General features: G+C 55.4%; 1 protein-coding gene across 3 annotated transcripts in view; it reads right to left on the reverse strand.

The window, feature by feature from the left end:
• Window positions 1-17: 17 nt before the first annotated feature.
• Window positions 18-27,124, reverse strand: part of STIM1 (stromal interaction molecule 1) — a 91,614-nt gene continuing 64,507 nt past the window's right edge. The window contains exons 3-13 of one of the 3 annotated variants that reach the window (XM_088140362.1): window positions 25,680-25,794; window positions 19,316-19,427; window positions 17,642-17,757; window positions 10,092-10,269; window positions 6,172-6,349; window positions 5,736-5,903; window positions 5,196-5,296; window positions 4,524-4,762; window positions 3,753-3,833; window positions 2,313-2,382; window positions 18-1,083 (exon numbers count right to left, since the gene is read on the reverse strand). In XM_088140362.1, coding sequence (XP_087996488.1) covers window positions 585-1,083; window positions 2,313-2,382; window positions 3,753-3,833; window positions 4,524-4,762; window positions 5,196-5,296; window positions 5,736-5,903; window positions 6,172-6,349; window positions 10,092-10,269; window positions 17,642-17,757; window positions 19,316-19,427; window positions 25,680-25,794 — 1,857 coding nt within the window. In that variant the 3' untranslated portion in view covers window positions 18-584. The remainder of the gene's footprint in view (window positions 1,084-2,312; window positions 2,383-3,752; window positions 3,834-4,523; window positions 4,763-5,195; window positions 5,297-5,735; window positions 5,904-6,171; window positions 6,350-10,091; window positions 10,270-17,641; window positions 17,758-19,315; window positions 19,428-25,679; window positions 25,795-27,124) is intronic. The other 2 variants (XM_088140364.1, XM_088140363.1) reach the window with 2 other exon arrangements.

A 27,124-nucleotide genomic window follows, 5' to 3' on the forward strand; every position in this document is an offset into this window, starting at 1 on the left:
CAGTTGAGCTTATTAAAATAGTCTACATGCTTTATTAGATTCAAAACAGTTTTATGAAACGGCCCTTACAGAAAAGCAGCCGGCCGGGCAGAGGAGCTGCCTCTCTGTCCCTGCCTCGGCAGCCACCTCACTGGCCGGGCGGCCACCTTCCTCCTTGCCCTGAGACCCACCGAGACGGCCGCCTGTGCAGCAGCCCCGCGGCTGCTCTGGCCAGTCCAGGAGTGGGCAGGACACAGCAAGGAGCCCGAAGCGTCACCTTCCTCTGCCCCAGCCGAGCCATCCGAGTCCGGTCAGAAGGGCCACAAAACTTCCACTCTGCTCCCAAGGGAAGGCTGCAGTCCGGGGCACCCTGCCAGGGAAGGGGTCCTCCCGCTCCGGTGCCCAGCCACGCAGAGGAGCACAGCCGGCAGAAGGGGGGCAGCGGGTGCAAGCAATGCGCAGCCAAGCGGGGGCACTCTAGCCACAGGAAGCCCCCCAGCAAAGAGCATTGCTGGGCGGGGCAGGGGCTCCTGTGCCACTGCGGGGCAGATCTGGTCCAGCGGAGGGCAGCAGGCAGCTCGCCCGGTCCTTCCCCCATCCCGCAACTACTTCCGGGGCTTCTTGAAGATCTTGAGCGGGAACTTCTTCTTGCCAGGGCCCGAGTCGGTCTCCTCACCGGTGGAGCCGCTGTCCTCCTCACCTGCCGCCGCACCCCCTGCCATCTTCTTGGCGGCCAGGTGCGGGATGCGGCTGTTGGCCTTGCCGGCCAGGAGGGCAAGGGCAGTACGGCCATCGGTGGGCGGCGAGGGCGTGTCGGGCTCCGTGGAGCTGGGGCTGTGCGAGCGGGAGGAGTCCCCCGAGCGGGCACCCCCGGGGCTGAGCTCCACCAGGCTGGCCACCTTCTCCAGCCCGTGGTGGTTCAGCGGTGGCACCTTCTTCATCGTCAGCGGGCTCTCGGACTCGACCGGCTCCGCAGGATGCTGCTGCTGCTCCTCGGCCGGCTTGTTCATCGGGGCCGGACGCAGCTTGGGTGCGGACGCGGACGCCCGCTGGTGGTCACTCAGGTGCGGGATGGAGGAGTCTGAATCCGAGCGGGCCAGGTCCCTGCGGGGGGGGAGGAGACATGAAGACGCGAGTCTGCGAGCTGCAAGAGCTTGAATGTGTGCACTCACCTGCAACAGTGCGTGGCGGCAGTAAGGCGGCCCCCGGGGGGGAACTGCCTTCCAACGCCCCCCTCCCCAAGCACCTTCACCTCAGAACCCCAGGCAGGCTGATGCAAAGAGGCAGTGGTGGGTGGGTGGGTGGGTGGGGTGGGGAGGACAGGCTCCCCTTCTCCAGCCCGGGGGGCAGCTGGAGGTCCCAGGTCCTGCACGGAACTCCTCTTGCAGGCCTTGCAAAGAAACCCCACCCTGAATGGCACCGTGATGTTGCTGGGGGAAGAGGCCCTGTGGCAGGAGGGGCACTTGTCTCTTCCAAAGGGGGCGGAGGGGGGAACATGAGGCAGCCAGGCCTCCTCCCCCTCCCACAGGACTGATGGGAGAGAACGTTACTGCCGTTTGCAGCCCCCTCCTCCCTTTTAGCCAGCTTGCGGCCCACATTGCTGGAGAGCTGATGGAAACGCTCCAGAAGCTGCCCCTTCCCCCTCCCCAGCAGAAGTATGCAAGGCGCAGGGTGGGGTTGCACCCCAGGGGCATGCATTGTCCTCCTTGCGCACTGAAGCACTTGTGTCTTGTCCTCCCCTGCGGCAGACCGGCAGGTCGCTTCTCCCAGGCACGGTGGGATGCTTCCGCCCCAGGCAGGCGGCCGAGACAAACCAGCCGTGGCAGAAATAGCAGCTGGAGGCTGCGAGCTGCCCGAGCCTCAAGCAGAGCCAATGCAGCCAGCCTCCAGCCGAGGGTTGGGAAAGCTCACGGTGCAATTAGTGGGTTTTGCCTGAAGTCACAGCAGGCACAGCACCCCATGCAGCGGCTGAAAACAGCTGGCCAGAGGTTAGGCGGGGAGCCAAGGCCGAGCAGACAGGACAGTACCCCAAGCTCTCGGCGTGACTGTGCGTCCCAGAGGTGACGTCAGGAGGGGGCAGGTTGGGCAGGGCATCCATCTGGAGGATGTAAGAGGAGGTGGTGTGGTGGTACAGGATGGGGAGCGCGTGGCAAGCGGGAGCAGAAGGCGCTCCGTGGCTGGCAGCGGAGGAGTGAGGAGGAGCGGCCTGGACGTCGATGCTGCTGCAGCTGGTGAGGCTGGGCATTCGGCGCAGAGTGACCCTGCCAGGCAGGTAATGCACCAGTGGTCCCAATTCACCCTGGCTGGGGGCCTGCTGGTGAGACTCTACCAACCTCTGAGATCCCAAGGAATGCTGGGGGTCCACCAGGCGCTGGCGCACGACGCCGCTCGGCAAGGTGGGAGCTGGAGCGAGAGAAGGGAAACGGGGCACGGTTAGGGGGGGGGTGACCAGGCGGGGCTCGCCACAAGGCCTCCCATCGCCGTCCAAGGCCGTCCTCAGGAAGCTTCCTTCATTTCCTCCCTAGGCTTCGTGCCCAGAGAGGCTCTCCCGCTCTCCCCCTCGGGTCTCCCCATTTCCTCTCCCCCCGCAACCCTTTTCCAAGGTCAGGCTGAAGCACATGAAGAGGCTTGGCTGCAACCCAGGTTCCCATCACCTAGCGGCACCAGCCCCCTCGGGACAGCCCCGCAGGGTCCCGGGGCGGTGCCCAAGACTGCTGGCTGGGCCCGAAGGGGCATGCAGACAGGACGCGGGTTAACTGGTGCATGAAAGAGACGAGGAGTCAGGACCCTGCTGGGAACTGAAGAACCGGGAAGCGGCGCCGGCTGGGAGGACCCCCGCCCGCCCCGCCCCTCTCCCATCCAGAGTGCCCCTCCCAACTGCCTTTCTCCTGAGGGGAGAAGCATCCGGCCCTGCCCCTCTTCCCTGGAGAACTGGCTCTGGGCAATTTTGAGTGGAAAAATCCTCCGGCCAGAAGCAGCCCAGCCCCAGGGCCCGTCGGCTGCTGCCACCCCCCGCCCCGCAGGCCCCGGGAGGAAAGATGCTTTCCCTGCGCTGGACGTGGCGCCTGCTCTCACGCAGAGCATCCCAAGTAACTTTAGGAAGCCAGCCGCGTCCTCCGCGTTTCGCCTCAAACCGCTCCGGGGGGGCAAGTCAACTTCCTCCGTCCATCCATCCTCTGGGCCCTGGGGAGCTGCCCCTCACGGGCAGAGCAGGCTGGCTTCCTGGCAGCTGGGCAGGGAGGGGACACGGGGAGGCTTCCCAAGCAAGAGAGCAGTTGCTCCCCCTTAAAGCCGACTCCCCTTAGAGACCCGCAGGGGCAGCCCGGGAGCCAGCCAGCCTCGGTCAGCCAAGCGCGGAAGGCCAGGGCGAGGGGGCGCTCCCAGCAATGCCACCTGCTCCTCTGCCCGCTTGCCTGCATCCCCTGGAGAAGAAAGGGCAAGGAAGCCAAGGAGAGGGGCGGTCCGGCCACTTCCTCCCCCTGCCCGGCCCTGGCAAAGAAAAGAAGGGCGAACGCAGGCGCCTAGCCCAGGAAGGCAGCCCCCCGCCTCGCTTCTGCCCTGTTTCGGTCCTTCGGTTCTTCGTTCCAACAGGCACTGCCCTCCTGGAAGGGGTTAGTAGCGATGCCAGACAGGGCAGAGGGGTGAGAATTAGCTGCTATGCTTAAAATGAAAACCGCCCGGAGGGGTCAGGAAGAGAATGGGTGCTCGGCTGTCTCTGCCTGCTGAGTTTAGTCTGATGGGTGAAAGCGAATCCAAGATAATAGTTCTCAAACCGGGGTATTTCCAGAAGGACTGATCCTCCGAGCAGAGAGATGATCGGTCACTGTACTTGTGCCCCAAAAGCAAGGCGACGTCTGGCGTTAGCCAACGAGAGGCGGGAAGAGAGAAAGCGTCATTGGCATCGGCATTTTGGACATTCGTGGGGGCTACCCAGGACTCGTCGGCAGCCAGTTCCCCCTCACTGGCGTCTCTGGGGAGTGCCTGCCCCTGCCCTTGCCCCCCGCCCGGACTCACTAGAGAAAGGCGGGCCCTCCCAGCTCAGGACCTCAGCAAGGGCTTTCCTCTCTGCCCCCTCGGCTTCTTGGAGGCCCTTCCCGCCCCCTTTCCCAGGGCAGATCTCAAGGGCATGCCACCTCGGCTTGGCTTCTGGAGCCAAGGTTAAGACGCCTTCGGGAGCCTCGCCTACACCCCAAGAAGCCCGTAAGTCCGAACTCACAGCCACCTCCCCTCCGTGTCAAATGCACCGGATACTGAGGAAAGCACTCTCTGAATGCTCAGAGGCACTGCTAGGGTGATCTAAGCCCTGCTAATTCACGGCTTTTCTTGAGAAAGTAAGACTTCTGCAGAAGAAGTAGACTTTCCAAAGCACCCTCTACTGAAGATTGGGGGGGGGGGGGATTTGGCTCCTAAGAGTCTCAGGGAAGCCAGGACATCTGGTGCCAAGCAGGCAGCTCTTCCGCTGGCTCCGGCCTTTTGGGCCAGGAGGGGGGCCCAAGGGCGGGCAGCACCCAAGGAGCACTGTCTCAGCGGCGCAGGGCACCTACACTGCATGGACATGGGAGAGACGATTTCTTCATCCAGGTCATCCACGTCGTCGGTCATGATGAAGTGGGAGGGGTTGGGCCGTGTGGAGGCGCCCATCCAGCTGGGGTCAATGTTGAGGGCCGTCACCAGCGTGTGGATCCCGGGGTTGCTGACGATCTGGAAGCCGCAGAGCAGCTCTATCTGCTGCCAGCGGTGCAGCCGTTCCCGCAAGGCGGCCGTCACCTCGCTCAGCGCCTGCCTGGGGAGGAGGCGGGGAGGGGAAGTCAGGGGGCTGCAGGGACGGGCGCTGGGGGAGTGAGGCCAGGGCTGGGTGGGTGGGTGGGGAGATGGCCTGGGGGCTTGTGTTGCCACCGTGTGCTCACCACTGCAGCCGCCTTGGGGTCCTGCCCCCAGGAAACACTACCGGGGGGGCCTTCTGTGCAAGGCCAAGCCGACCCGTTTGCCCCCTCCCCTTCCACGCATCACAACTGCCTTGCAGCCCAGTCCCTGCCCTGGGGGTCAAAGCCGGAATGGTCCCCCCAGCCGGGAGAGCAGGCGAGCGAGGGTCTTTCTCCAGGCTGCTGGGCTCCCCCCCCGAAAAGGCCGCTTAGAGAGGGTGGCTTCCCTTGATAGGGTCTGCACAAAAACTCCCTCAGAGGCCCCGGAAGGGATTATCTGCAGCCCAAACTCACTTGGCAGTTAAAATCTTGTGATCCACATCATCCAAGGATGAGCTGTGTGCCACGTGGAACGTGCCAAACAAGGTGTTACGTTTCTTTTTAATCTTTTCAGCCTGAAGGAGAGAATGAGCAGAGAAGTGAGCAGCGTCAGCGCTCTGAAGGCCCAGCAAAACGCCCCCCACGTTCAACAGACTGACTGCAGCTTGCTCTGCTGCCCCACTGCCGCCCCGGTGCCTCCGCCACCTGCCCCTCCTGTTCTGGGTCAAAACAGGTAAAGACGGGTGCCCCCGTTCTGCCACAGACTCCCTCTCTCCAGCCACAGACCTCCTTAGCGTCCCACCTCTGGCATTTATGCTCCCTGGTCACTGCACAGATTCCTTACATCTGTAGGCTTAGTTGCGGCAAGGACCAGCATGGAGGGAGAAGCAGAACAGAAAAAGTTCTGGCTCAAAGAGGAAAGCCGCAGCGTGCTCCCTTTTGGGGCAGAGGTGACCTCGGGCAGCTTCAACGCGACTCCTGGGGGACCCTCGAGACCGCCAGCCTGGCACTCACCCCCTCCTTGGCCAGGAGCAGCTGCTTCTCAGCGTTCTGTTTCTTGATGTTGTAGTACTGCACCTCCACCTCGTGGGTCAGCTGCAGCCACTTCTGCAGAGCCTCAGGGGCTGCCCAGCTGCTGTGGGACTCCAGCTCCTTCTCGGCATTCCTGAGGGCCATGCGGACCTGCCGGGGGAACGGCACAACAGCCCCTGCAGTGCTTCGAGGCAGAGAGAGGGGCCCCCCGGGGGGCGAGCATTGGACTGCAGCAGCCTGGGGTGCCCCGCTGACGCGTGACGCTCAACGGCCTTGCGGCGGGGGAAAGCCAAGCTGCACCATCCAGACCCAGAGACGGCTGAAGTCCTAAAGGGCAGCAGGTCAAGCCCTTCCATCTTCCGGAAGGAGGAAGTTCACTTCCGTAGAAGGAGCCGCCTGCCTGCCCCGCAAGACGTACCTGCTCCAGCTCTTGCTCCGCATACTTCTGCCTGCTCAGCTCGTTCTCTGTCCCTTCCCGCAGCTCCCGGAGCCGATGAGCCTCTTGCTTAGCTATGCTGATCTCATCCTGGAGCCTCTTCTCCAGGGAGACCTTCTCCACCTCCACCGTGCGGTGCTCCTCCTGGGCCTTCTGCAGCCTGCGAAAGAGACAGGGGACGATGAGGCGGGAGGGGTGTGTATCCTCCCCCAAGGCTCCCAGTCTACGGGAGCAGGGACAAGGACGACTTGGAGGAAAGACAACAGGGAAGGGGGCTTCCTGAAGATGCAAGTCCTGAAGCAGAAAGGAACAGAGAAGGTGTTCCAGAGGAGCAGCAGAAACCTAGCAGAAGGGGTGAAGGAGGAGATCCAGAGAAGGATCTGGAGAGGAAGAGCAAATAGGGAAAGGAGGACGAAGCTGGGTTGGGAGTATCTCAGGGTTTCTTTGGAGACCTTCTTGAACCCCTTTCTTTGGCTTCTGAGCAGGCCTCTGGCAGAAGGATCTTCACAGGAGTGGCCCAATGACCAGCTGGGTGGAGGACCTAATGGGTAGAAAGTACTGAGCAGGAGGGGATGCCAGAACCCTTGCAAGGGAGAAGAAACAGAATTTCGTCTCAGGGCCTTCACTTCATTCCTCCCATTCTGCCAGAGACTTTTTTCAACCACTGGATCTAATTCCAATACTCTCTACCAGATTCTCACAACAGTGAATTCATTCTGAATCTAAAAAGCTGGATACCAAACCAAGCTAATACTTGAATGTCCACCACCAAGATCTTTGCCCAAGCAAGAGATGAGCGAACTGACATCAGCCTAATCCAGTGTTTCTCAACCTTGCCAACTTTAAGATGCGTGGACTCCCAGAATTCCCCAGCCAGCATCTTAAAATTGGCAAGGTTGAGAAACACTGGCCCAACCCAGAGAGAGCCACAGGCCTTGAGCAAGACTGAGATGGACGTGGAAAGCTTAGGTGGCATCTTAATTCCCAGGAGGAGGATGGCAGTCGAGGGCACAGGAGAAGAGAGAAACTTTGCCCAGCTGATATTCACAGCCAGCAGCTCTTAGGGCACAGAGACCAAAGACAACCACCCGAGGGTCCTGCTCCTACAAATGCATGCCTGCTTTTCCTCAACCTAAAAACACCCCTGCCCAGCTCTCTTGACTCGCCCAGAGCAGGAATTCATGGAATCCCACTGTGGAAAGGAACTGTGGGCACCCCACTTCCAACCCCTTGCCCAGTTGGAATCCCAACCGAAGCCTCCCTGGGAATGGGAGGCTATCACTCCCCCACCGCCTCACTTCCGCTGTCAACTGCTCTAACCATTAGGATTTTTTTCTCATAGTCAGCCAGAATCGGCCTTCCTGCAACTTCTGTCCATTATTCTGTCTCCTGCACTCTGGAATGACAGGGGACAGGCCTGGACCCTCTTCAGCATGACCATAAATACTTAAAAGAGGGCCACCATATTCCTCCCAACCCCAGGCATCTTTTCTTAAATGTATCTACCCGCCTCCATTTCTCCCCCAAAGGTTTCCAGTTCCCCAGTCGCCCTCATTGCCCTTCTCTGAAGCTTTCCCAGTTTCTTTGAATCCTCCTTAAATTGAGATGCCCAGAACACATATAAAACAGCCCCCAACCCCAGAACAGCTTTATGCTCCCACTGTTTGGCCATCTCTGCTAGACAAGTTTGTTTGGAGCTGACTTGCTAATTTCCAAAACTCAAAAAATACATTTTGTCCCAGTGGAGGGAGGAATAGCTTTGCACATCTCAAAGATCGCCCTTGTGGTCTCTGGCTCGGCAGCCTCCCGGTCCTGCCGCCTGATGGAGCTGGAGCTTGATGGAGATCCCACTCCCTGGGCAGAAAAAGTCTGGAGGCAGAAGGAAGCAGGCAGCTCTTTTCTCGGGGGGGCGATCTATTGGACAAGCAGGCTGTTTAATCCAGTTTTTGTTTCAGAACCAAGTTTCATGCTTGTTCTTCCATCTCGCAATGCACAGAAGGTGAGAGGGAGCAACTGAAGCCACAGAAAACCACCTTCAAGCAGGGCAAAATCAGATGGTGGAACTCCCTACCACAGTAGGAAGAGGAGGAGAAAGGGCTTCCGAATGTGACTCGTGAATACATTAAAATGGCTAGCCTCTAGCTACTAGGAAAACAACCTCCCCACGCAAGGAAGAATCCACCGGTCATTAGTAAGACGGGGGCTGCTCTGTCATTTTCTCTTTAAGACTCTCTTTGGAGAGATCAAGGAAAAAAAGACAGTGCACAAGGTGGAGGGAGCAGGTCCTCCACGAAGGGTGTGAGTGAGTCTGGACACATTTGTGGACTCGGCCTTCAGTTGATTGTCTTGCAGGAACCCAGGACAGAACGCTACGGGCAAGACCCCCAAGGGACCAGAGAGGGAGAAGAAGCCGTGCACCCTTAGCACCGCCCAGGGATGGTCAGAGGGTTTAAGGGATTCCTTGGAGATCTGCGGGTACAGAATTAACCCACACAAGCAGCCCCATCACAGGCTTGCAAGCCGGAGAAGCTCCTGAAGAGCTCCCAGGATCCTGAGAGACGTGCGTGCAACTTGCTCTCCCTGGAGATGGAGGATCTTTGTCTGCATCAGGACTTAGATGCAAAACACCCAAGGGCCTCTGGTTATTGACTGCCACTCTCCTGGGTTGCTCGAAATGAAGACACACCGGCCTGAGCTGATGGGTGGGTAGCTGGTTAAGGAGGGAGAGGGCTGCTGCTCACTTGCTTCCAGAGCGAGGCCAAATCAAGCAGGGAACGGGTTGGCCTGCCTGAGGGAGGCGGCACCAGCGTTCCTGCTGTACGTGGTCAGTCACTGTCACTTCAGACAGCCCCCCCCCACCTTTAATTCACATGAAGATAAAAGAGGGAGGAAGGGAAGCACATTCAGATCTGGCAGATTCTTTATAGTCAGTCATTCTGATAAAAGCAGCTTTACGTCTGCATGGTGTTTGTTTCTTAGTCTGGCCTATCCGGTAGGGCTGAGAGTCACCTTCTTGCCTTCTGCACAGCCCTGACTTCAAGCTAAGGACCTCGGAGCACTTGGCACGCTGAGAACACGACAGGTAAGACAGAGCATGAAAGAATGACATGAAGGACTTGACCCTGATAGCATGAAAGAGACACCAGCAAGCTCAATCGTTCATCCATACTGCAGAAACTCTGATCAACAGTTCCTCCTACTCATCCACATGCTGGCCAAGAAGTATGTAAAGAGAGTTAAAAGTCAAGTTAAATGTTAGGGGGGAAAGTTCCTACCCCCTACATCACAGAAGCCTGCTGGAAAGTGTGCTAAATCTGCTCCCTCCTTCCACATTTTCAACAAGAGGTTGATACACACAAGTGACTTATGTTAGGGACAAGTGAAGACTTGACTATTTCAAAGAAGGTGAAGTGAACCTCCAAGGAGACCCTCCCACCCCTACAGGGCATTTGATGCCCACCCTCAATCTTTTTTTTTTTTTTTAATCTCTGCACTGAATATGAGGGGAACCAGGATGTCAGTACATCCGGGTGGACAACCCTTTTCCAGTTGTTGACCGCATCTCCTTGGGCAGTATCTCTTTGGGGACATGCTAGAGCAAGTGCAGCCAGAGTAAAAAGCAGATGGGGAGCAACCGTTCCTCCTCCTCTCACTCCAATCTACCTGGCATATAGAGAGGAGACCCAAGGAGCCACGCCATGCTCGCCCTGTGGGGATTCATCCATTTCGATCAAGAAAGCCAAAGCAAATGCAGACTTTGCCAGAGCACAAGGAAGGAAGGCAGGGAGGCAGGGAGGCAGGGAGGCAGGAAGGCAGGAAGGCAGGCAGGCAGGCAGGCAGGGGCTCAGCAGCAGCTATCCCCATCCAGGGTCCCAGCTGGAAGGAGGGACAGACAAACCCACCTCTCCTGGAGGTCGTGGAGGCTCTGCTCAGCTCTGTGAAGACCTTCTAGGTCCTTCATCATCTTTTTCATGTGCTCTTTGGAATAGCGGTTCTGGATGTAAGCAAACCAACAGCCTCCCACGCCAATCACAATGGACACCACCAGCATGAAGTCTTTCAAGTGGTTATGACGGGTCACTGCGGAAACAGAAGTTGAAGAGCGGCCCTGGTAAACAAGGAGACGCACCCACCTCTTTTCCTTCCTCTCCTCTGCCCCTTTGATCTGATCTGGAGGCCGACCTCCTGCTAGCCGGATTCCAGACAAGGAGAGTTCTCTGCTCAGGGACAACAATGCCTCCCGGAAGCCCGTTTTCAGTGCAAACTTCTGAATGGCCCCAACGGTGAGGCAGAATCCGCGTGTATCTTCACAGGTGTGAAAAGCACCTGTGTTTCTCGGTAGCAGCAAAGAGCTAAGCACATTTGCCTCCAAACATTTCTATCAAAATCACTAGTGACTTTTGGAAGCTCTGCTTCATCTCCAACAGAGATGCCATCCTGGGGCTTGGCTGTGATTTCTAAGCCATCTTCGGGCATGCAGCTCCAGGAGTTCATTTTTAGGTATTACCCATTGGGGTCTTGGAGAAATACAGCCATGCTGTTTTAACTCAGTTAAAACTAGTGGCTAAGGGATGACGACTTGCCAAGTAACAACTCAAGGGGTCAATGAGTTTTGGACAAGGCACTCAGGAGGTAAGAAAGCCTTGCAGGTGTCAGCCAATAAGGAGTCTCTCAATGACCTTACAGCCATGGGTCTGGAAGTGGCCCAAATGCAGTTTATAGAGAGATTAGGAATGTTTCAGTTTACAAGAAGATAACATCTGTGCATAAAGAAAGGAAGGAGATTCTAGATTTTCTCGTCAAGAAAAGCACTGCCTATCCAATGCTGTTCTTTTAGCAGCAGGTAGCGACGGCTAACCTTTGTGCCAAGTATTAGGAAGTTATTTTGCTCTTCATTCAGCCCTAACACAGAACTGTAATTGCATTATTTCTACTGGACTGGCTTCATTGGCTTGCAGTTTCTTTGAGTAAATGAATGCAATGGTAAGCAGAATGCTTCTCTTTCTCGTTTGTCAGCTGTGTGGAGTGGGTGCATAAGCCTCCAAGCAGCATTCAAACCTTAGAGAGGGTCTGCTGATGCCCAAGGGGATCTGCGTGGGCTCAGCCCACAGCTGGCGACCCCCAATCAGATTCCTCAGGCAGCAATCCCCGTGAAAACAAGCCGCTCTTCTCAGTCGGAGTCAGCAGAAATAAAGGCGTTCCTCCGAGTGCCATTCCAGAACACGGCGTCCTGGCTGTGTTCCCACGCAAAATCTGATTCACTCGTCAGAGCGATCCACGCATCTCTGAGAACCACACTTTGTTGGAGGTCCCTCCATTTCCCTGCAGGCCCGTGGATCATCTGTGGCCCTCCTCCTTGAGGTTCTGTCCCTCAGCTTGTCTGGATCTTCACGCCGGACCTTCCTCTCACCTGGAGTGACTTTGTGGCTCAGCCCCTCGCCCTTCCACACAACCGCTCCAGCATCAAACTCCACTTTCCTCCCCGGCAAATGCTCCAAATGCTAAATTCTGGCCCTTGGAGCTGTATTCTGCCGGTCCTTGGGAAGCACTTAAAAACACACCTTCTGGCACTCCACAGAGTTATTGCCTCTGGGCCTATACAGGGGGGCAGAGGCTTCCTTCTTGACCCCCCAAACTGGCACCTGCTAATCATGACAGGCATCGCGTGCCCCCAGAGTTCAGAAGACAGGAAAGGGGATTTCGGCTCTGGGGAGGCAGATGCCAGTGAAGCACAACTGGACAGCAGAAGCAAAGACCCAGAGACCCCGCTTCCCTCCCACCCCTCCCATTGGCCTGAGCAGAGGCTGGACAGCCAGCCGAGCACAAAGCCTTAACGGGGATTCTTCCACGGCCTCAAGGGACGCGTCCAAGTGTACGGTTTTTCTTTAACCCAGCCAAGTCCCCCTTCTCAAGAGCCCCTGCCTTTACTTCCTTCGTCACGTCTCCAGGATTCTGTACTCAGAGATCCAGAACTGCCCTTCCTGGACAAACCAAATCTGCAGCACTATGGGGAAGTAAACAAACGCAGGGCAGCCCTGGGGAGCGAGTGCCATGGGACAGGAATGCCGGAGAAAGCCCCAAGGAGGGAAGAATGGCCCTGCTCAACCGTCCCTCCAGCCTCCCCTGCATTTCCAGGGCCATTTCCGAAGCCCGCTCAAGGCTGGGCCGGGAAACCGTGATGCAGCACCTTCCAACTGACCGGGCGCTTTCCCTCAGATCTGCAGCCAAGGCAGCCCCTCGCGCATGTTCATGCACCACGCAGGGGGAGGGGCCCCTCTGTGGGTGGGCCAGCAGCAGAGGGAAAGAGGCCTTCTAGCTCCAGTTCCCTGCCGGCCCCACCTCCGGCCACAGGGCACAAATCGTGAAACACACCAAATGAGAAAAGGTTCCCAAGAAGCATCGCAGCCCTGTGGCTGCAGCTTGCTTGGGCCAGTTTCTACTCCTGCTCATAATGGAGCAACACCCAACGGGCTGGTCAAGGGCGGCCAATGTAAGATTAGCCAGTGGAGATGGGCTCCTTCCTGCCCAGCTCGTGGCCAGGAGAAAGGAACCTCAGGAAGGACTGCCGTTGTCCGGAGGAACCGGCTCATACTGAAGTTGCTCGGAAGAGCACCTGAAGAAGAAACGCTCACCTAGGCTGAGTTTCGGTTCGATGAGACTCATGGAGTCCGCTGCAGTTGCACAGGACCCTCCATTAAAGCGCATCTGCTTTTGCCAACAGGGCTCCAGAAAGGAAGGGCACCCACCGAAAGGAGCCAAAGACACTCCTGCTGCCGTTCCATGAACTATCTTCCAGCAATCTCTTAAAGAAGGTGTTTCCTACAAATGCCAAACGCCCACACACACACCCTTGCATAACCATCTCTGCAGAACAGTCCACCCGAAGTCCAATTCCTTGGGACAGGTCTTCTGCCAAGGGCCCAACAAGCACCCGTTGTCCCAACTCTGCCAGGCCATTCACAGAAACACTCAACTTCTACCTGGTTGGTTGTTCAGTCTTCAGACTGACTGAGCACGTCTTCTGTATCAAGCTGTGTCACCATCTCCTCTCTGGTCTACCTGTTCTTGCTGCAGCACACTGAAAGTATCAAGTCGGGGAGGTTGAGAGGACTCTTTGGGTTCTGATCCATCCGAGTCCTCATCATTGAATGGGGCTCTACGGATATCATCACGCCCTCACACTTCCCACTCAGGAAAGCCTCGCCAATTCCCCTAACCTGCCATTAGCGCAGGCAAGGCTATCCAAAGCACGGTGGCCACTGGCCTTCCGCAGGCAGCCTGGAGATTCACAAGAACAGTTAGTGAGCATCACCTCAAAGGATGCCCTCACTCAGCTCAATCTGAGGGCCAGATAACAACTGTAAAGATTAAATGAACTATACATCCAAGGCAAATCCTTAAGGGGGCTGATGAATCAGTTCTTCAGACAAAGCAAACAGCACCAAAGTGCCTTCCATGCACGCTTTCAGGTCTTTGGGAGAACAAATGATCCATGCTCAGCAATTCCCCAGAGAGATCTCTTGCCCTGCCCATTGTTTCCAGAAGCTTCTTAGGGAAAAACATCGCAGCTCACACACATTTTGGAAGCCAAGATAGAAGTGGCTTAAGTCAAGCTGCATTTGCAGAGTAAATGAAACAGTAAATTCAACAGGCCAGGGCAGCATCTCCTCCTCTACCCATTGGGCCCAATCAGGAAGTGGTGGGGGGATCAGGGCTCCCTCCCGCCACCTCTCTCCTGAGCTGGGAATAAAGTACATGCATTCTTATTTCAAAGCTTTTAATAACTGACTGAAAAGAGGGAAAGAAAACTGTTGGAAGCTGATCAGACCAGCAGGGCATCAAATCAGTTCTGGGGACTCAACGCAGGTGGGCCAAGCTGTTCATCTAGGCCCAGAAAGACAGGTGTCAATACAGCGATATCTGGCCAGGCTGATGGATACTGCCTGGGCCACGGAACCAACGCCCAGAGAAGAGATGGGCTCTCCTTCACGACAAGTGTTCCAGGGGAGACGAGTCAGCCATCCATCCATCCATCCATCCATCCATCTATCCATCAGGGCCTTCCTGTCCTGAGCAGCAGGTGGGACGCGAGGGGCCCTTCCAAGTCTAGGGTTCTGCATGGGGAACAATCTAGCCCTGCAAACGATGCCTTATTCTCAATTTGCAACCAGGCTGCCACCCCAAATCCCAGGCCTTAGGATTCCACATACCAAAGATTAGGATGGGGAGGGAGCGAAGGAAGAAGATAATTCCCAACGGCTAAGGCCCCAGCCCAAAGAAAGGTGGCTGCAGCATGGCCCAAAATGCTGCTGGCCATTCCCAGGGAGGCCCATAGCGGCAGCCCTGAAGTCCCCAAGAGAAGGAAGCCCCCATCGCTCCTTCTAGGGGAGGCTGAAGGTGGTTCAGGGCACCCCAACCCCTCCTCAGGCATCACCAGAAAACTTTGGTTTTAGCCCCCCCAAGGAGCCCTCTATTCTCTCAGTTAGAGCTTCACGCCATTCCTGCACACCAAAAGGAAGAGTCAGAAAGAGCCGGGCAGCCCCTTTTCCAGCTAGCCCGTTTTAATAAAGGGCTCGTACAGCTCACCAAAGCCATGCCTTTTAATAACGCTTGTTAGTTGGGAAGGGGGCTACCCGGCTCCTCCTGACCTTTTGCCACCCGCAACTGGCGCTCTCTGCCTACAGCACCTGCAAAGGGAAAGAGAAAGCCTCACTCTTTCCCGGGGGCCTGTTGCGGTTGCTTGGAATCCCCACAAGGAAAAAGGGGGCGCCGAGGAAGCCTAAGTGCTCCCTTTGGCCTCCAACCGCCTCTTACATCGGCGCCCTTGGAAGCCCTGCAGCTGGCCCGAGTGGACTTCCGGGCCAGTTTATACGGCCAATTCAGAAGCATTCTCTTTCCTTCAAGAAACGGTTGATGCGGGGCACTGAAATGAAGGGCTCCGGGCTCAATGGCAAATAAACATAAAAGGAAAGCATAGGACTAAGAGATCCACTTGCGTTATAAACAGATTTATAAAGCCGTGAAGCATTAGTATGACTAACCAATAAGCCATTGCACAAACTCCACAAAGAGGGAAAGTTCTCGGTAACAAGAATATACAGACGCAGCCATAACCCCATTAATGCTCTCATGCCTTTCTCCAAAGTATTCCTCTAAGCTCATACACAGAGAGAGAGAGAGAGAGAGAGAGACCAGATTAAGTCTGTAAACATCAAATTTGCAGTCAATGAGCTCAAAGGGACTGGATTGCCAGCCGTCCTGTAAAAAACACAAAAAATCCAGCCTAGCCAGACACATTTCATTTACTTCTTCAGTGGGTATCTGGAGCTTCCCGGGGATAAAATAGGAACTCACACGGTAAAACGTGAATCCCAACAGAGACACAGACACGGACACACGCACCGGATAATGCAACGAAACGAAGCAAAGTTCCCACGGGCGGCTTAGGCAACACAGCTTCAGAGCCCCCTTCCTCGACCCAAAGAGCTCCGGGCGGTTAGGAGCAGGGCCAGAAACGCAGCTGCTCTGGGCCCAGGCCCCCAACAGAAACCAAGGCAAAGATGGCCCTAGGTCAGCCTCAGGAGGCATCACCCGCAGCACGCCTCCCCCTCCTCGCTCAGTGCAGGGGAACCCGGGTTTGAAACGCTTTCCTGACAAAGCCTGCGACCACCCAGTGAATCTGTAGCTCCCGTTTCTATTTAGGACCCTCCACGGCATTCATTACGTTCTCTGGGGTGAGCAGTGTACCATCAACACTGCAAAGAGTTCTTTCTGTGGGAACTTCTCTGGCTCTTTATCCGCGTTTGGGACCACGTGAGGTCTCCAGCAACCCCTCAGAGCCCACGCCAGTGTGGCCCTAGGCCCAAGATCCATCAAGGAGGAGGCCCACCACTTTCATCACCCCCACCCCCACGTCCATCCTGCCAGCGACAAGGATCTCGGCTCTCGGCTCTTCAAACTCCTGGGCCGGTCATCGATGCCTGCCCCAGGGATGACCCAACCCGTGCCTCCCCCTTCTAGTGGGCATCCACGTTTGGCTGACAGCTGTTTGGGGCAGCTTTCTGCAACTCCCCCCTCTCAAGCATCCTCCTCAAGGATTGTGGGTGCAGCCTTTTCAAGGGGGCTCCTCCAAAGCATGCAATACTCAGCTAGAAAGGTTTCTGCTCAGCTGACGCAGCCTGTAGGTGAACCTTCTTGGCAAGGAGGCCAGCCGGAGGGGTCTGCAGGAAGGGGGTCAAAAAAGTCAAGATGGCAGCCCCAACAATGCAATCAAAGCCCCACCCCTTTTTACATGCCTTGTGCCACGTGTAAAGAAGGGGCAGGCCTTTGATGGCACGGTGGTGGCTACCATGACTCTTTGACTCCCCTGCGGACCCCCTCACAGCAGCAGGCTACCTGTTTCCTGTCCGCTCTCTGAGCAGAGAAAGAGAGTCCCTCTCAGCCACCTCCTGGTCCACCGCTTTGGGGACCAGGCTGGGATCCGCGGCGTGCACAGAGGGCGTTTGGCCACTGAGCGATGGCAGAGCTTCTGGGGTGGTTGCAACCAAAAGTCATTTCTCAGGAGAGGAGGAAGGGCCAGAGAAACGGAATGACCCACCGCGCCCATTTCTGCCTTGGTCACCTCTGTCTCGGCAGGAGAATCTGGGTGGCAGAGAAAGCTTGCTGGCCTTCCCGAATGCCCGGAACGGTTGTAGGCAAGCTCTTCCCACAGCACCCTCATGCCTGCCCTACTCTGTGCCCCAAACCCCTCCAGCCTGCCCTCTCCCTCCCTGCTGGCCATCGATCGAAGGGTGAAAGTCTCAGTCTGGATCTCCACGTCAATTAAATGGGAGGCAAAGGAAGCCATGTGGCTGTTTAGCACAACCTGGATTCTCTGGCTACGGATTTTAAAAACGAAATAGAACAACAGAGTTATTTGAGGAGCGCAGCACTGCACTCACCACAGCCATTTACAAACCCAAAGCTTATTAAAGCTGGTTCTAAGAGATGACGTGACAGTTCAAAACATAAACGAATAAGCCGGCAAAGAACCAAGGAAATGACCGAAAGGCCACGCAGAAGTGATCTTGCCATCCAACTGAATTTAAAATCGCTTGGGCCCATTTCCAAGAAAAAGGGATCCCACCACCGAGGGGCAGTCTTCAAGCACTTTCTCCTCCATTCCGCCCTTCCGGGAGAGTTACAAACCTCAAACCATTACGATCCCACTCACAACCCGCCGGGCTTTCTCAGAAATGCGACAGCCGAGCCACAACGAGGGAGGATGGACAGCTTCAGTGCTGCGGGGAGATACAACCTAGCTACCAGCCCTCCAATCTGACCGAATGATCATTCCCAGAATTCCTTGGCATGCTCGATCAAGGGTGATGGGAGCTCCAGTTTAAGGACTTCTGAAGGGTCCCGGCTCCCCTGTCTGCCCTCCACAGTCCCTGGACAAAGCAGGGTCACTCACGGAGTGGCGGGCCAAAGAGCACCGTATCCAAGGCTTTCAGCTGCAGCTTCTGCCGGTGGCTCCTGTCCGTCATCTTCAGGACCGTCCCTGTCATGGTGGCATTGGTGATGGCCAGTCTGCAAGAGAGAACAAGGGAGAGAGCCGTACAGCGGGGGCCAGGCCTCAGCTTAAGAGTGGGGAAGGTCAGGCCGAAAAGGGCGCCAGCTCGACCAGGCGACCTCCCTCAATGGGATCCGCTCAGGGGTGCTGCTGGTCACAGGAACAAGGTTAACAGCAGCTTCCTTGCTCTTCTCAAGGATTTTAGGGCAACATCTAAACCAGCGTTTTTCAACCTTGGCAGCTTGAAGACGTGTGGACTTCAACTCCCAAAATTCCCCAGCCAGCAAGCTGGCTAGGGAATTCTGGGAGTTGAAGTCCACACGTCTTCAACCTGCCAAGGTTGAGAAACACTGATCTAAACTGTACTTCATAAAACACGAAATGTCGATACTGGGGGTCTTTGCAGGGTTCCCAAACCCATAAACCTGGCCTCTAGCACCTCAACCGCATGGGGGTGAGAAGGAAGACAGGCCAGGATCCTGGGCCAGCTTCCAGAACAGGACCCAGCTGAGCAGGTGCGGCTCCCCGCTGGCTTCCCTCCGTCAAGGGGAAAGGCGAGTGGTCCAAGGCAGGGCAGTTATTTCCCACTGAGGGGTTGGCTGGCTGAGCCCCAAGCAGCCTCCAGTCTCCCGAGCACCCAACCCAACCCTGCCACAGCTTTTCCAGAGGCCGTCAGATGCCCCGTGGGAGCAGGGGCATGTTTCGACCCGTCTTGGATGCGCTTTCCCCATCTGGTGCCCTGAAGGTTCCATGGCTCCTTTCAGGAATGGAGGGCAGCAGGTTGGGGAAGGCTTCCTCTTCCAGCCCCCACTTTTCTCGTAGCAGGAGAGAGGAGACTCTTTCCCTGTTGTTCTTTGCAATTGTATACCCCGTGGCAATGCCCACCCTGCTTTTTTCCACTGTTCGGTTCTTTGGTTGTGCAAATCCCCTGTGGAAGCCTGGAAACAGAGATCCTAGGGCAGACGTGCAAGTAAATTTTGCACATTTCATGTTTCTTCCTCAAGCTTAATCGATTTCACTGGGTTTCTGTGTTCCAAGGTCCCCATAACTTCCAAGGAGCATTTTCTGCTTCCCCAGACCACAACAGTGGAATTTCATAGGAGGAACCAAAAGTGGCAGAGAATAAGGGGATCTGCTTTACAATATGAACAGATCACACAGCTTTGGGGGTGCTGAAAAGCATTAGATGTTTTTTATCCATCCAATTACCAAGGTTTCCTGGATGGAATAACATGAGATAGAGAACGTTTTTATTTGTGTATTCTCCTTCATATTCATTTGTATCTGCAATTTATATATGCTTAGTACTGCTATGCTAAAGGAGTAAACTCTTTTTCCAAACTCTGTGCCTGGGCAACCAGTGGCAACAAACAGCAAACAGCCCTGGTTTGAAAAGAAAAGAGAAAAAACGTCTTAGCAAAGCACACAGTTGTTTGGGGAAGCAACCAGGGACTTCTCAGGAACACCAGCAGCCTCAAAAAACAACCGTCTCCCCCAGAGTCACCACACCGAAACACGTTCTCAGCGGTGGGCCTCGATGCCCTGGTCGTGGAGTCACGAGAAAGGCAGGCTGACCTGGGCATGGCGTGGCCCGTGAGCTGCAGCTTCCGGAAGGTTTCTTCATACTGGGGTAGCTCCACATAGGTGATCAGCCACTGCACCACCTCATCCACTGTCCAGTTGTACACTGCAGAAGGGGGGGAAAAGCAAGACACACCCAGAGTGATGGACAACCTGGCGTGAAATTCCAGAGTCTATGAAACACAAGGGCCAAAGGCTTGGCACGTGGCCTCTCTCGCTCCCCAGCAGCCCACAGAGTTTTCTCTGGGATAAAAGCAGGATAGGCAAGGCCTCCCCACGGACACAACCGCTCAGCTTTCCTACCCACAGGAAGGAGGTGGAATGCCGCTGCTACCTTTGGGAATGTTTTTTTCAATTTCCCCTCTAGCCTGCAGCCCCGGGGGCTCACGGTGGTCTCCCATTCATGTATCCGTCCCAGCCCGCATTCGTTTGGGCCGCTCGGTGTCTCAACTCTGTCCCATAATGACTTGCTGCGAAAGGATGTCGGAGGATCATCTCCCTTCTATATTTATTTATTTATTCAGCTGCGGTTACAATAAACAGGGAATGGGAAGAAGGGGCTCAGGAGGAAGCTTTGAGAGGATGGAGACCCACCCATTCATCTGCCCTACCAGCACCTCATGCAGCGCGGAGGGAGTGCAGGAGAGCACTGCTTACCGTTGGATCAAGGATGGGTGAATCGCACCAAGTCTGGCCCAGGGGAAAGCCTTAGACCGGAGCAGGGTTTCTCAAGCTTGGCAGCTTGAAGACGTGTGGACTTCAACTCCCAGAATTCCCCAGCCAGCATGGCTGGCTGGGGAATTCTGGGAGTTGAAGTCCACACGTCTTCATGCTGCCAAGCTTGAGAAACCCTGCTTGGAGAAACATCACTCAGCACTGATAAAGTGGCGCTTTCTTGTAGCACGACCCCTTCAGCCCATCTAGGCTACCCCATCTGAACCCCACCCCCAGCCCAGGCCTTAGGAATAACCGTGCACTGAAGATCACAGCCTGAGAGATCCTGGGAGGCGAACAGCTTCAATACTACTTTCTGTACTTGTCATAAAATGCAAATGGTTGCTGTGAATGGTGACAGGGGGGTGGAAATAAGCAGAGCAACGAGTTTCAATTGCCAGAATTGGCTTGATTTACTTTTGTAGTTGCACGGCTCATTGAAAAGGAAAAGGCTCCTGCTCCGGGGGTGGCTTTCCTGGGCTGGTTTGCACCAGGAATCCTCCGCGCGGACCCCTGCCCGCTTTACAAATAGGACAGAGAAGAGAGGTTATCTAACCCTCCTGCGAGGGAGGCTGGAAGGATGAACCCTCAGCTGCCTGCGAGGAAAGGGCTCTCCAGCTGCTCCCATCCCTTCCGGCACAACTGGATAAATGCCACAAATGTTTCTGAGCAACCCAGGTTGCTTTAAAAGTGGGAGACCCCCTGATCATCTGAGGTTTAGCAGAAAAAAAAGAGAGAGTACAAAGACAGGAGGTGCCCAGCTCCCTAAGTAAGCCAAATGCTCCTCAGAAACTGGTCGCGCTAGATCTGCTCCAGCCAGCCGGACTTCCTCAGCAGAAGAGCATCTCCGTAGCTCAGGGTTGAACTGTGGAGTCCGTGGGGCTCTCTGAGCTTGGCTGTTTTCTTGCAGACGTTTCGTTACCCAGCTGGGTAACATCTTCAGTGCTAGAAGGGAGTGGGGTCAGCAAACTCCACTCCCTTCTAGTACTGAAGATGTTGCCTAGCCGGGTAACGAAACGTCTGCAAGAAAACAGCCAAGCTCAGAGAGCCCCACGGACTCCACAGACCAGGCTCATGATCCACGTCTGAGCTGCTGTGGGGCATCAGCGGGAGGAGGGAGCTGGAAAGACCCAAGACGTCTGTTTCTGCCGGGACGAGTCTGATGGACGGCTGACCTTCTCTGGCCAATAGGCACCTCTGCCTCAGGCAAGGGGGGGGGACCCCGAGTTTACCTGGGTAGATGGGGGTGAGCAAGAAGGGCAGGCCTTCCTGCCAGTCCAGAGAATCTGGGCCTTTAAAAAGAAACCGTGGCTGGAGCCTGTCCCTGTTGCAACTCTCACGAATTCAGCCGGCTGGCCGGCCAGCTCCCCCACCGCAAGATGGACTTTAGTACCATCTAAACTCTGCAGCATCAGAAAAGCAGTTCCCTTTCTAGTATAAGCAAAAAGAAAAACAGCAAATACATGCAAGAGGCAGAGGGGAGGGAGGAACAAAGCACATGGAACAAAAATCAAGCATGGCATATTAGAAATAAGCTGGTCTCTTCCCAAAGAATTGTCTCAGGGAGAGGCAACCAACAGCACTCTTCCCACACAGGGCGCACAGCACTCCAGACCTGCCTTCCTGCTGTCTCACGCTGGGAGCACAAGATGCTCAGAGGGCTCTCTCAAATCATCTGCAACTGCGAAGCACAAAACTGACACAGAACCTCAGTTTAAAATGCGCAGCGAGCAAAGGCTCAGCAGCTAATGAGACTGGCGGGGGCTAGAAAGCCACTCCTCTGCTGCCAGCGGGCAGGACGTGAAATCCAAGTGACTGCCTCTTGGCGAATAAAATTCCGCACAAGGAGCGCAGCTCAACAGCGGAACCAACAACGTGGAGAGGAAACAGGCTCCCCTTTGCTGGATTAGTCTGAGCAGAGGCTGGACAGCCGTCTGTCTGGGGCGGAAAGACCCCCGTTGGAGGCCACGGTCTCAAGGGGTTCTGCAGGAGAACCCTCAGTTCTGAGGTGCCGCGGTATACGGCATCCGCTAAGTCTAAGCACGTTGACTGGGGGTTGTGTGCTTCTTCTTTTGAACCGCCACCGCAAACTGGAATTCGACTATGGGACGGAGCAGCCTGCAAGGTGGAAAAGCCTTGCGGGGGTTGCCAAAGCGCTTCCCGACGGACGGTCTCTTGCAGACCTGCTCCCTTTGCCTTCTGACCGGGAATGCGTTCCACAAAACCCGGCAGGCATGCTCGGCGAAGCTGCCCCAACCGTACATTTTGCCTTTCTTCTCCGCTCAGGGTGGCAAGACTTAAAAAGCAGCCCGACCCCGTTTCGGCCGGGCCTCCCCCCTTCACAGAGCTCCCAAGGAAAGCCAACTCGCTCTGCCCATCAGGAAACTCCACCCGGCCTTGATCCACATGCTCAGGGGAAGCAAAGGAGGTGGTCTGCGAAGCACGCCCCTTCTGTCCTCCTAAAAGCTATGTAAACACGTGCAGTTCGGCTTCAGGAAGGAAGGGGGGGATTTGCTCAGCTGGATCAGCACCAAGGTCCACATGGCCCAGCACAGCCTCCAACCACCACAGCAGAGTCACCGTGGGATGGGGCTCTCTGGGAGAACGAAATGTCATTTCTCCTGCAGCTTCCCGCCCCAGCTCCACATCTCACCGCAGCCGAGTGGGGAGAAGAGGCCTGGCCTAACTCCCATAATCTATACATTTAGGAGTGGACACTCCATGAAACCAAACCCAATATTAAGGAGGGATTTTTCCGCAAGGGATACCGGGGGGAATTCTGACACAAGCCGACTTCATCAATCTGCAGCACAAGATCCGGCGTGTGGATCTCGCACTGCAGCTCCCAGCAGAAAAACAGCCTGCCTAGCTGTGTTTAAAATGTCTCTTTCAAGAGAAAAAAAAAATATTGAGAAACCTGCTATGAAGCTACTGGTCAGGCTAGCTGTTCAGTATAGGCTTTTACTATTTGTTTCCTTCATCAACAAAACCAGGAATTTTTAAAATACGGGGTACAGAATTAACGTGGCTTTGTAGATTTTTACGGAAATTGCACCATTTCCAAAGGAGGGCAAGAGGCTGAAAGTCTCCCTCCCTGAAATTTTGGGAGTTGTTGTTCAACTGAGCTTGCTGTGGCTCGCTAGATGCCCGGGACTTCTCTGCAGAAGAGCTGCAGGTGACCAAAACTCTCCGGAACAGTGTCTCTCAACCTTGGCAACTTAAGACCTGTGGACTTCAACTCCTAGAATTCCCCAACCAGCCTTGCTGACTGGGAAATTCTGGGATTGAAGTCCACAGGTCTTAAAGTTGCCAAGGTTGAGAGACACTGCTATGGAGTGACTAAGCCCCTTCTGCCATTGCTGCTGTGGCCGCATCTGCAGCCTCCAGGAGGTCCCTGAGAACTGCCCCCCAGAGCTGCAATTACCCGATCCGCAAACGGCAGGATCCTCGGGAGGAAGGAAAGCCTGGGGCTGCCTGTGAACTCTGCCTCACTCCTGAGGGGCCTCCTCCGTGTCCCCTTAGCTTCCCAGAGATGCAGGTAGCAGCTGAGATGCAAGCCGGAAAGGCCTCTGGCCAGGCTGGTGCTTGACCAGTGGAACAAGGAGGAACCGGGCGAGATTCAGGGGACGGAAAATGGAAGCAAAACCAGGAGCAGTGAAGAGTGTCGGCGGAGAGCAGGCGGCTTTATCTAAGCAAGCTCTCGGCACCTGGGCCGGCCAGCCAGCCAGCCACGTGGGATGCTGCGTGGAGGACTTGCTCATCGTTCCTGACGCGCCAACCCTTCTCTTTTCACAAGCACCCAGTCGCGGGCAGCAGAAGTATCTTGAACCGCCTAGGCTGACCACCAGGGTTGCGGCCAGGGACTTACCCGGTACAAAACAGCAGATGAATTTGTGAAATAGATTTTAAAATTCTCCAATATCTCAGTGAAAAGGGAGCATTCTCCTTGCGTCAGAGTTGTTTGGGCACCACTCTGAAAAGCATGTTGAGGCAGTGGGGGGGGGTGGCAGATGGGTCTGCAACAGCCCCAGTGAAAGTGCCACCTAAAGGCGAGGCGAGGTTCAGCAGACGCGCAGACAGGGACAACCTCCCTGGCCCTTATTCTCCTCCATCCCCACTCGGGATCCCTTAAAGCTGCAGGAGGGAGAGAGCCCGGAGCCCTCCTCAGTCCCCCTCATGCCCTCGCGGTCTGCTGGCCCCCGCAGCTCCACAGCAGCTCTCTGCTCCTGGTCGGCTGAGAGAGTAGGTGGCCTCAAAACAAGGCCCCACATCTTCCAGGCCCTCCGCCCCAAGAATCTTACCTGCCCAACTGCCCTATGTCGTGGCCAAGAGGAGTGGCGCAGAAGGGTTACGTGAGCTACACTCCAAAACATCTGGAAGGCACCAGGTACCTCTTCCCTGCCAGGGCAGATGGGCTCCCCCTCAAAGCTCCATGTCCTGCCACGAGGCTGAGAATGGATCCTTCCCGGCAGACCACAACTAAGCAAGAGGAGCCACGGAGCCTCATACGGGTTACTCTCCCAAGGCCCGTGGGGCTCCTGCAACAGACAGGGCCAGCGCTCCTTCACCCTGGCCGCCAACGGTCCTCCTCTTCTGCTCCGCCCTGCAGGGGGCTCTGAGGCCATGTCCCAGCTCCAGGACGGGAGGGATCCACGTGCCCCGAGTCAGCCACATGTGCCTCTCCCTTGCTCCTCTAACAGTCCATATTCGTCATTTCTTCTGGACTCTACACAGAGTTTGGTTTAAAATTCACCCTGCAGAGCCCTGCGGTCCCAAGATCCTTATCTACAGAGATACGCTGCTCTCCCCCCGCCCCTCCTGTGCTTTTCCTATAAGGCATTCCGCTGACATCATCCAAAATTTCTTGGCTTGTACATCTCTCCTAAGGAGAATGGAAAGGGATATTTTCAAAAATATATATTATCCGCATGTCTGTCCCTGGCCAATGGGGCGGCATGAAACCCCTTACCAAACTTACAACAACCAATGCAATTTTCTAAGGTATCCCAACTAACGAGAGAAATGATGAACTGAGACAAGTCACACTATTCTACAACAGATTCATTCACGGCATAAGAGGAGTGGTCTGGATGAGGCAGAAGCAGCTGCTGGGGACACAGAGCAGCGGAAGGAGACAGAGGTAAAGGAAACAAAGTGCCACTGGGGGTGGAGGAAGAGGTCAGGGGTAAAAGGGGGCTGGGGAGAAAGGGGGCCCTTCTCTGCAGGCCTTCTGGAAGCTGCATCCTGCCTGCATCAGCCAGAGAGAAGCCTCCTTTCTCAATGCTGCTGCCCAGGCTTGTTCAACCCTTTTGGCAGAAGCAAACTGGATGCTAAGCTCCAGTGGCCACAGGGTGCCAGCGGTGTCATCTTAAGGAGACAAACAAAACCCCTTGTGGCTTGCTGCTGGAAAGCTGTGCTTGTGTGGAGTTGGAAGCATCAGCCAGCCTTGGCCTTTTCTGTTTATTGCCCTTTCTTGGGGTGAATTCTCCTGGCCTTCTCTCAACAGTTCTCAGCATTTCACCCAGACACGCAGTGCCAACAGCCCTTCCTGAAGCCTCTTCCTGTCGTAACAGACAGCTAGTCCCAAACCAGCCCCCAGGTTCTCTCCTGGCAGGCCCAAGCCATGGGGCACCACCTGGCTTACCTTCAGATGCCTTCCAGGCCTTCCAAAGATCCTCAACACTAATGAGCTTATCCTCCCCATGGAAAGTACTATGTTTGATTGTTGGGTCATGGTAATTCAAGTCTTCCCTCAGGAACTGGGAAAGAAAGACAAAGACAGAGTCAACTGGTTACATCAGTCCTACACAAAGGACATGCTATTGCAAGACTTCATGCCAACTGGATGCTGGAGCTGGGCCAGGGGAGGGCTGTAGGCAAGGTCCTTCCTGGTTCTCATGCAAATGGCTGGCTGCCGCCTAAGGGTTACCACTGTCGGCCTCCCCCTCTGCCGTACGTTTTCCCAGCCTGCTTCCTGCATCAGACCATCTGCCCCATGACAGCAAACTCTGCAAAGGGAGGTTCTGCAAACAGAAGAACGCAGCACCCGCCTGTGTTGTTCTCCTACATGCTTTCACTGATTTTGTCCTTGCAAACAGCGGTCACAGCTCAGTTCCCTTGCAAGAAGGTGCTGCTGGGACTGGTGCAAAGCAAGCAAGCAGGATGGATGGGGCTGACCTTTCTGTGAGTCTTCACGCTACTTGAGGATGCAGAGAACAGACTGAGGGCCCTCAGAGGAAATGCAGCATTGCTCACAGAAATGAGGCTGCCCCCATCTCTCTTCCTGCCCTTCAGGAAGAGAGAGAGAGATCTTTCCCCAGCTCAGTTATCACATGCAGAAGTGCTGATCCCAACTGTTCCTGTGGAACTTCAAAACACGGAAGAGGACACTCCCACTGGGATGCTCTCTGAAGAACACCAAAGATAAGAACGTCAAGAACATACTCATGTTCACTCATACTAATTCCTCTTGAGAAGATGAGCGTGGTTTTAAAATTGGAGGAAGAAACCTCAATAACCTGTGCTACGCTGATGACACTTCTCAGATAGCTGAAAATGCAAAAGCATCTGCAAGTTCTGGTAATAAAAGGCAAGGAGCACAGTGAAAAATGGGACTAAAATTAAATATAAAGACTAATGACAACAGGTAGAGAAACCAGAACTGACAATGAAGACACTGAGGTGGTGGAGAGCTTCTGCCTTTTCAGCTCAACCATCAACAGTTAAGGAACCAGCTGTCAAGAAATACGCCGCACGCTAGCACTTGGTAGAGTGGCCAGGAAGGCCTTGGAAAAGGTATTCAGATGCCAGGATGTGTCTATTCCTACAAGAATCAGAATCACGCAAGCCATGGGATTCTCTGTGACTCTCTAAGGAAGCGGAAGAGAAGAGGACGACCAGCAGCAAGGTGGATGGACGGACTCAGTCACAGTGGCAATGGGGGCATCAACGGAAGACCTGAAGGACCAGGTTAAGGACAGAGCATCATGGAGAAAATCTATTTATGTGGTGGCTAGGAGTCAAAAATGACTCAATGGCACATCACCATCACCATCATTATCAACTGGCTGCTGGAAAGCCCATAAGCAG

The sequence above is a fragment of the Python bivittatus genome, unplaced genomic scaffold (genome assembly GCF_059951505.1).
Source record: "Python bivittatus isolate LINGU-HERP-01145 unplaced genomic scaffold, Pbiv_v1 ctg000340_np1212, whole genome shotgun sequence".
NCBI lineage: Eukaryota > Metazoa > Chordata > Lepidosauria > Squamata > Pythonidae > Python > Python bivittatus.